This window comes from Hyaloscypha bicolor (assembly GCF_002865645.1).
Source record: "Hyaloscypha bicolor E unplaced genomic scaffold K444scaffold_16, whole genome shotgun sequence".
NCBI lineage: Eukaryota > Fungi > Ascomycota > Leotiomycetes > Helotiales > Hyaloscyphaceae > Hyaloscypha > Hyaloscypha bicolor.
The window spans coordinates 1,403,719-1,413,753 of NW_020194518.1; the positions used below are offsets into that span (position 1 = coordinate 1,403,719).

At 33.2% G+C, this 10,035-nt stretch overlaps 1 protein-coding gene across 1 annotated transcript; it reads left to right on the forward strand.

Moving 5' to 3' along the window:
• Positions 1-1,646: 1,646 nt before the first annotated feature.
• On the forward strand, positions 1,647-4,400 carry K444DRAFT_659770 (MFS general substrate transporter). Its single transcript, XM_024886385.1, has 4 exons — positions 1,647-1,758; positions 1,820-2,259; positions 2,319-3,570; positions 3,643-4,400. The coding sequence occupies exons 1-4, from the start codon at positions 1,669-1,671 to the stop codon at positions 4,096-4,098; spliced, it is 2,238 nt and encodes a 745-aa protein (XP_024742480.1). The 5' UTR covers positions 1,647-1,668; the 3' UTR covers positions 4,099-4,400.
• The last annotated feature ends 5,635 nt before the right edge of the window (positions 4,401-10,035 follow it).

Here is a 10,035-nt window from a genome sequence, read left to right on the forward strand (position 1 = left end):
AAAATTTCCCACCATTTTTCATGTTGCTTGGGCTGTGATGGCATTGTGTCCACACTTATGCCTTTCTCAAAGACTTTCTCGAAGCCTTTCTCTAGACCTTTCTTGTAGGCTTCTGGGCTACTCCAGTGTTAGAAAGTGAATATGTAGGATTAGATTATCTGGAAGCATGCTTCTTACCTCATAATCCTGCAGATGCTTTGAACATTGCTAGAGGTCATTGAAGACGCGACAGAGGCTCGGGATTGTGGCGAAGTTTCCTCCTGCATATCTCGGTATTCATCAGCACTTTTCCAAGATGGAGTATAAGAGGACCCGTTGCTGGTTGAGGAATTTCGATAACTCTGTGTGCTTGCCCCAGAGCCCCAGCTTTGGTAATATCCATCCATTCGAGGCGAAGGGAGACTAGTAGAACTAGAAGCAGACATAGTATCAACATCTTCAAATAGGACGTCCCGCGAGGTACTTGTCATTCGTACAGAGGTCTGGCGACTAGGTGAGGTTAGCTTGGGTCTATCAAGCGTAGCTGAAGGGAGACAACTTATAGTTGGGGATATGGAAACCTACAGGATGTCTGTCTGCGCTGACCTGCCCCCAACCTCTAATTGCCACCGGATTTTAGCTTCGAGAGAGAGAATCTTCTTCTCTTCGAAAGATTTGGCTGATCCCAGCAATGAACCTCGGTTCGTGCGACTCTTTTCGACATAGTTCTTGATGAAAGTGCAGCATTCTTGTAGAGCCAAGTGACAAGAAGGGTAGTTTGCAGATGCTGAAGTATTGCTACCTGCAGCCTCGTGATGCTCTCGCAGAATCCTGCAAAGGTCGGATATCTGGGAGACAAGGGCCTGGATGCGTTCCGAGCACTTTCCACCTTTGGCCATAAAGTTGCTCAGGAGGTTTTTGCACTTTTCTCCAGCATCTAGCAGCGGCTGGAGGTCGTCTGCCGACATCTGCGGGGCGATAGGGCTACAGGAACCTTACGAAAAGCCGCCTCGAGATCACTTCGGTGCTGATGGCCTCCAGCTCTTCCACTGCAGATCAGACAACAAGGACAAGGAAGAGCACACGATGGAGCATTCTTTGAAACGGCGCTGCTGGATAGGAGACAGCTCCCTTGAGTCATGGCCGTGGCAATAGGAGACTCTGGCAACCATCGATGGCGCAGTCGCCGAGAGATGGTGGCCCGGGAGTGTGCGGTATATTCTTCTCCTGCGTGAGGCTCCTGCAATCTCCTCCCATCCTGTCAGGCTGCCGAACTGCATGAGACAAGATCGGGACTGGACTTTGGCGGGCATTTATTGAAACTTTTTCGCTGTGTTTTATTCTACAATATACATCCCACGTGGGTGCGCTCCTTCACCAGAGTGGTTGGATTGGTTGGTGGCTTGGTTGGTGGCTTGGACGTCAAAACATCTCAAAGTTCTCACCGGGCAGACACTTTTTTATTGGGCAAGTTCCGGCGTTGCAGGCGTGACATGTCCTGGTTCAATAGGGTAAGTTCCTTCCCTTGCAGGATTTAAAACGCCCGCTCTTGGAGGCGGATAGCAAGGCTTTCTAGTGTGCTACGGAGCCTTACAGCCTTGTCTTGATGAGAGCACATTTAACTTCAGTCCATGCCGCGTTGCCTCCCCAAGATGCTGTCATTACGTCTTTTCCATCATTATCAGCAACATGAGCGTTAATTCAGACGACGACAACACGCCTTCAAAGCGAAGATGGCGAATATGGCTCAATCCAACGACTACAGCCCAGCTTCTTCCTGTAAGGCCTGACTCCAAACTCCACAACTAGATTGTATCCAGCCATAGCTAACTTTCCCCAGGGCGATCCCAGAAGGCGCGAACAAATATGCGACAACATAGATGAAAGAGGCTTTGGATGGCAGATCTGGCTCGTAGCTGGTTCTGGCTTCTTCACTGAGTCCTACAACTTGTTCGCAACGAACGTCATCCTACCTTCACTGGCCTACATATATTGGAATGGCGATGATTTCAGTAACCATGAGTCTACGATCAACCTCGTGACTCTAGGAGGGTCAATAGTAGGCCAATTGACATTTGGCCTTCTCGCAGATCTTCTGGGACGGAGGAAGCTCTATGGGTTTGAACTTATATTTGTGATATTCGGTACCGTCGGCCTGGCAGGCTGCGGTACTGGTTTTGGCAATTCAATGAGTATAATGGGATGGCTTGTATACTATCGTTTCTTTGTCGGAGTAGGAGTGGGGGCTGAGTATCCATTGGCAGGAGTTATCACTTCTGAGCGAGTCCCCCAAATTCAATTAATTGCACTTATAGCAAATAGCTAACTTCTTATAACAGATTTTCGCCAGTCCAGTCGAGAGCTCGTATGATGGTTGCCATAACTCTGATGCAACCGTTGGGGCAATTGGCCGCTGCCGCTGTGGGTCTGACGGTTCTTACCACTCTTGGGAAGGGGAGAGGACTGGAATCGTTGACGGAAAGCGCGGACGATCACAAAGCAGCTGCGGCTATCATCGACCGCATATGGAGGATAGTTATTGGAGTAGGGGCGATTCCCGCGTTTCTGGCCATCGTTGCGCGTTTGACCATCCCAGAATCGCCAAGGTTCACTCTGGATGTCAGCCATGACGGCAAACAGGCACTCAAAGCCAACCAGGAGTACTTGGGCCAACCTATTTTCGACGACTACGATGATATTGTACTAGACTTTGAAGGGAGCAGTGTTCACAGCTCTATTGCTGCCGCTCCAACTGGCAAAACACTCCCGTTTGGGTCTCCTCCTAGGGCACCTTCTATTTTGGAGATTCAGAACGTACCAACGATCGGAAATGATACTGCAGGAGAATCTTACCAGCTCAAAAACCTTAATGGACCAATCGTGCACCAAGGAAATGGTGATATTGGTGTGGCAGACAAATTCACGGAAGTGAATGAGATTGGAGAGGCTAAAGAAGCTTACATACATGTCAACGGTCGTCCACATTCACGTTCACGTTCACGTTCAGTTTCTCCGGTGAGTCAGAGCTGGGCTCATGATGACAACGGAGATCAAAATCCCTTCGACGAGGAGCCCCCGGCGATGCCAAAGAATCCACATCCCTTCTCTCGTCGAGAACTGAAGAAGTACTTTGGCACAGAAGGAAACTGGCGTAAGCTAGCCGGAGTCTCTATCTGCTGGTGCTGCCTAGATGTTGCATTCTATGGCCTTGGTATTGGGAATCCCAGGGTTGTGGCCCAAATCTGGGCGTCTTCCCGTGCATCTGACAATAATGCGGGCTTACCAATGTGGGGGAATCCAGCAGACCCGACACTATCAATCTACAACGTCCTATACCAAGACTCTCTACACTATATCATTACCATTTCTCTCGGATCCTTGTTGGGCAGCGTTGTCCTCTTGAAGGCTATCGACTATATACCGCGGAAAGCTGTGTTAGCATGGTCGTTTCTGGCACTGGGCATCACATTCGCAATTGTTGGAGGGATCTATTCCACCGTCGTATACACCAACCTCCACGCATTTCTCATTACATTCTACGCTCTCCTACAACTGCTATTTAATCTTGGACCCAATACGATAATCTTCTTGGTAAGAGAACACATTAGTTTCTTATTACATCCCTGCCGAGAGTACATTACTAACTACGCCTTTTTCATCTAGTTGGCGGCTGAAATATTCCCAACTCGCTACCGTTCAACTTGCTTCGGCATAACTGCCGCCTCTGGCAAGCTCGGCAGCATCATCGTCCAAAGCATCCTCCCATGTGTCAAAGTCGATGCCAGAAACAGCACCAGTATGAGCCGAATGCTCATTGCTTTCGCTTTCGTGATGGCCCTCGGCTCACTATTTGCATGGGCGTGGATCCCAGAAGTGCAATACTCTCGCAAGCCGGCAGCTGTGCCTGCCGTCCTCGAAAATGGGCCTGTGGTAGAGCGTACTCCAGAGGAGGCAGAGGAACAGAAGCAGAGGGAGAGATGTAAGGGTCATAAAATTCCAACCAAGACGCTGGAGACACTTGCAAAAGGGAGACTTGGTGAAGATCCAGGTAAAAGAGTCGGATTGCGGACAAACTTGAAAAAGGTGTGGGAGAAATTACGGTCAATCTTGCGATCTTGATCTTGGTGCTTTGGAAGGGTATATAAATAGATTTAATAATGTTACGAAAAGAAACATTCCCCCACAAAGGCAAGTAAAAGAACCTCGGAGCTTTGAGCAGTACGGGTGATGTGGAGAGTGGCCGGGAAGAATAGTTAGTGGAACCAGGCTTGGCGATATTCCGGACCAATCGGTTTCTGCCGATTCGTTCCAGGGGTCTGGAACAGGCGGTAATGGAACGTTCCAATCGTTCCTAAGCGAGCTAATCCCTGTAGATTCTCGTTATTTTATAAAGACTTCTATTAATTATACTATTAAGAGGCTAAAAACTATTATATAATCTCAGAAAAACCTTTATTAAGCCGTAATACTATTACGAGTAACTCTATTACTATAAGAAGTCTTTCTTACTATATTATATTATATAATTCATTCTTATTTTATATAGCTACTTCTACTATTTCTATTATATTTACTATATCTATTATATCTACTATATTCTTTATAATCTCCTATACTAATTTCTCTATTACTATTATTACTACTATTATTTCCTTTCTAGTAATAGCTTGTAATATAATCTGGCTACTTATAATTATTATAATTATTATTTTATATATTTATAATTCGAATATATATAAGAAAAATAATATTATTAAGTTTTATATAAGTATATATAATATAAGAAATAGCCGTTATATTAACCTTTTCTTATTAAATAAAAAGAGTATTAATATAAGACTTAATTAATTATAATATAATTTGAATTAATAATTATATTCTAACTAGAAAGAATAAGGGCTTATTATTATTAATTATTATAATACTATATTCTAGTTAGCTTTATTATATAGTAAAAAATAAAGTATTATATAAATAAAATAAGTTATTAGCCTTAAAGAAGAGACTAGTTTATATTAAGATTAGAAATACTATTAATACTAAAAGTAATAAAAGAAATAAGCCTTTAAAGATATTAGTTATTATATAATAGATAGAATTAAGAATTAAAAGCTTATTACTAGTTTGGGTTTATAAGGCCAGAACTAGAAATAGAAGACTATATAGAAGAACTATTATTAGAAATAAGAGGCTATATAGAGGAATTACTATTAGAGGCTAGATTATTTAATATACTACTATTATATAATTAATATAATTATAAGAAGTAATAAGAAATAAGAAATTCTCGTATAAATAATAGTAATATTAATAAAAAAAAAGAAAATTAAAGCAGGAAAAATAGCCTTTAAATAAGAGTTATAGCTTAGAAATTTAGAAAATTTAAATAATATTTAGAAGGTTCTCTAATTATATAAGAATCTTAAAAAATATATATTTCTTTTAAACTAGCTAGTTTTAAAAAAGGTTTATAAGATTCTAGTACTTTTCTAATATTTTAAATACTTTCTAATTTCTATTATCTTTACTTTTATTTATTTTCTATTTTAGTTTATTATATAATATATTTCTAAAAAGACTTTCTCTGACTTATTATTTATTAAAGAAATTAAGAAAATATTAATAGCTATAAATAAAAGCTTTAGCTAATATTTCTTTTATATATCCTGGCTTTATTAAACTAAAGCCCCTTATTTACTAATATTATATAATTTCTAGAAGTTTTAATACTTATATTTATTTTTATTTAGAGGTTATATAACTAAGTAAATAAATTAAATAATCTAATTAAAGAAGTCAAATACTAATAACTCTTAAAATAGCTCTTTATTATATAAGAAAGAAATAATTTAATTTCTATAATACTCCCAAAATTTCTTTATATTTATAAAAGCTAAAATTATATATTTCTTTAGCTAATTAACTCTAATATATCTTATATAAAAGCCTAGATTAAGAATTAAAACTATAATATAAAAGAGAAAAAAATTAGTTTTAGTATAGTATTTATTAAATATAGTATATATAATATTAAGTTATATAAGAAACTTTTTATTCTTATTTTTTTTTAAACTTAGCCTATATTATATTTAGCTAAGCTTATATAAAAAGAAAAAAGAAAAGTAAAAAACTTATAATTATTTCTTGAAAATACTTAATTAAAATATTTATTATAAAGAATATATAATTAATAGAAGTAGTATCTTCTTTTATAAAAAAAGTAGCTTATATAAAAGTAATAAAAAAGTTCCTAGTTATATAAAGCTTTTTCTAGTTTTTATAAAATAGAAAATCCTTTATAAGATTATTTCTATAATTTCGGTAATATTTATTTATATATTTTATTTTCTTAATAAAAATAAAAAGCATTTTATACTAGCTATTTTATTTTATATAATTATTTATTGAAATTATTTTCTTTATAAGTTCTATTTATTTAGCTATATAAGTAAATAATTTGCAAATATAAGCTATAATATTATATATTTTACTAAATAAATCTAAGAATCTAAACTTAATTCTTTTTCTTTTATTATTACTAATTTCTTGAATCTATTTCTATTACTTATATAATTTAAGTAAAATATAATAGAAATCTATTATATTTTCTTATTATAGTTTAGAATAAAATTATATTCTCGAGGTTTATTAGATTAATAAGGATTTATATATTTAATAAAATTAGATCTAGTTTAGAATTAATTCTTTTTAATATATAGTTATATTAAAATATAAAGCAAACTATTATATTAATTAAATTATTTTATATATTTCTTTAAAATTTATAAATATTCTATTATATATATATATATATATATATTTATTTATTATATTTTCCTTTATTATTAAAAAATAAATATATTAAAAAAATAGCCTGAAATTTATAAATATAAATATATTTATAGTTATCTTTAATATACTTTTATTACTATTATATTTATTTTCTTATTTTAAGATTATTTTAATCTTAATATAGAACTAATACTTATAGTTTAGTAAATCTTTCTAATAATACTAAAACTTATAGATTAAAGCATTTATTATATTTAATTACTATTTTAACTCTCTTATATAATAATTCAAATAGCTAATATTCTAAAGGAATTCTAATATAAGTTCCTAATTCTCTTAGTTATAAATATTCTCGACTATAATTATTCTATTATAAGTAGCTATTTAATATAAAATATTAAGGCAGAAAGCTGAATTCTAATAAAAACTTAAAAAATATTATTAAAGGCTAAATATTAAAGAAAAAAGCTATTATAAAAAGAATTCCGAAATATTAGAATATTCTAATTACTCTAGTAATAATTCATATAGAAATATAGCTATTAGTTAAAATACTAGTTAATAATCTCTATCTAGCTATTAGTTTGGGAATAATTAGTAATTAATAATTTAAGCTTTATATTAATATATTTATAGAATTCGCTTTAGAAATCCGATATAAACTAGAGGCCCTAATTAGATATTATAGTTTCCGGAATACTAATTTAGTAAATTATATAAGTAAGAAATAGAGATACTAATTCTTTAATTATTATTATATTTTGAATAAGAATTATAATAGAGTACTTATCTAGATAATTAATAAAAATTGCTATTATATTATATTTATTTCTATTTTCTAGGTATTTTTTAAAATCTACTAATATATATTATTAGAGATAGTTAGGGACTAGTAATAAATATAAGAGCCCTAGCTTTTTATTTTTAGAGATATAAGATTATTAGTAAATATAATAATTATTCTTATACTAATTAATATCTATATCTTGGCCTAGCTAGTAATAGTAGGCCTAAAAAAGCTATTAAAGCTTAGCTTATTCTAGATATTCTATTAGGGACTATATATATATCTTCTAAATAAGAATAATATATAAGAATATCTCGGGTATTATTATATTATTAGATATAAATTATTATGATTATTATAATATATAGTACTAGTAGGGGTTAGACTAGAGCTAGAGAGGCATCTGGTATCTAAGTAAAGCATCTATAGTTACCTGATTATTATATATAACCCCGAGCTTAAGCTAGTATATAGGCCCGTATATAGCTTGTAATTATTTAGATCCGAGGCTCTTTCGGGATCCTCTTCTCTCTTTAGCTTTGAATTATCGAAATAGAGATAGTCTAACTATATCTTCTAGGCCCTAGATCTTATACTTATAATATAATTTAAAGCTTACTTATTTCTTAATCCTGCAGAGAATCTAAATAATACCTATCCGATCGGTTTTTAATAAGTATAAATATAATATACTATAGCTATTCCTAAACTAGTTAACTAATATTAGAATAAAAGAAAGCCCTAGAATAACTAGGCAAGAAAGCCCTAGACTAGCCAGGCAAGCAGATAGGCTAGTAACCTTATTACTAAATAAAGATCTATAAGAAAGCAAGTCCCGGAATAACTAGGTAAGTTAGAAGGAGCTATAGTATAAGATACTACTAGTATATTACTAGAAAGTGAACTAGAGTCTCTTATTAAGTCTCCTAAGGGATCCGAGTATCCTATTAATATTTATAGTAGAAGAGATACTTTTTTCTAGAAAGTAGAGGAAAAAAAGGAACTTGCCTTATTAAAGATAGAGTTCCAAGAGTTATTTCGGAATCCAGAGGCTTTATATAAAGAGATTATTAAGCTAATTCTAAAGATATATAATATCCTTGCCTATAGTAAGAATTATTATAATTAGCTAAGAGAAACCAAATAAGCCCTATAAAAGAACGAAGCTATTATTAAAAAGCTTATTATATAGCTTACCGGAATAACTAGTTCTTCTGTTCTAGAAGATAGATACTTAGTTAAATTCCCTAACTCTTCTATTTTCAAAGATATAACTAAGAATAGTATTACCTTTAATAATTAGTTAGTTCAGATTAAGAACAAGCTCTATAATAACTCTAATACCTATTAGATAGAGGATCTCAAGATTATTTATATATCTGGCTATATAGATAGCTATATTCTTATACTAATCTCTCCCTATCTGAACTAGAATAGTTAATATATATATAAGACTATTAGGGAACTATATACCTATCTGAAAGAGCTATATAGTAACCCGAATAAGGAGTATAATACTCGGTAAGCATTTAAGGAGCTATTTATAAAGAAGGGCCAGATTTTTTAGAAGTTCTATATTCTATTCCTGAAATATATAGTAGACGGAAATATTAATCTATAGGATCTTAAGAATAACCTAAATAATAAGCTTATCTAAAAGCTCTAAGAGGCCATAGCTATATATTATAATAATCCGGCTATCTATACTATAGAGTTTATATAATACTATACTATAAATAATTAGTAGATCCGAGCTTACTATAAAAAGAAAGAATAGATATCCAAAAAAGCTAATAAAGATATAGATAAGCCAAGCCCAGGAGGTGCCCCTTATATAAAGCCTGCTCCTAAGACCCCAGTAATAGATAAGCCTATTACCCCGAAGCCCGGATTCTTAGATCTCAAGTACTATAACTATAATAGATTTGGTTATATATCTAGAAACTATCTAGAGCCTAAGATAGAGTATATAAAGCAAGTTTTAGTAGCTAAGCTAGTAGTACTTATTATAAGTAAGCTATCTAAGAGTATAAAATAGGGAAATAAGGACCCCTAAAGGAAGTTTCTTTTTTAGGGCCATATTATATAGATATAGTAGAAGTTGATTTAAGCTAGCTACTAGGAAATAAAGCGTTTATATTTCTTTATATAATTAGTAATAATAGATTAGATATTAAGACTTCTTCTCTTATTAATATTAGAGTAAACGGATATACTTTTATTAATTCCAAGTTTATAAAAATAATCGAATAATTTCTAGATATTAAGCCTATTTAATTAGTATTACCCTATAATATAAGGGAGTTTAATAGTAAGCAGGCCGTATTTATTATTTACTATATTAAGCTTATATTCTTAATTAATAGATAGAAGGTCCTAGTATCTATATTAGTTATAGAACTAGGTAAGTATAATATGATTTTAGAATAATAGTAATTTATAAGTATTAGTATCCTAATTAATTACAAGAATAGAAG

Coding starts and splice junctions, on each gene's coding strand:
- K444DRAFT_659770 (XM_024886385.1), top strand. CDS start 1,669: ATGAGCGTTAATTCAGACGACGACAACACGCCTTCAAAGCGAAGATGG. Junction 1,759..1,819: donor CTACAGCCCAGCTTCTTCCT/GTAAGGCCTGAC, acceptor AACTTTCCCCAG/GGCGATCCCAGAAGGCGCGA. Junction 3,571..3,642: donor CCAATACGATAATCTTCTTG/GTAAGAGAACAC, acceptor TTTTTCATCTAG/TTGGCGGCTGAAATATTCCC.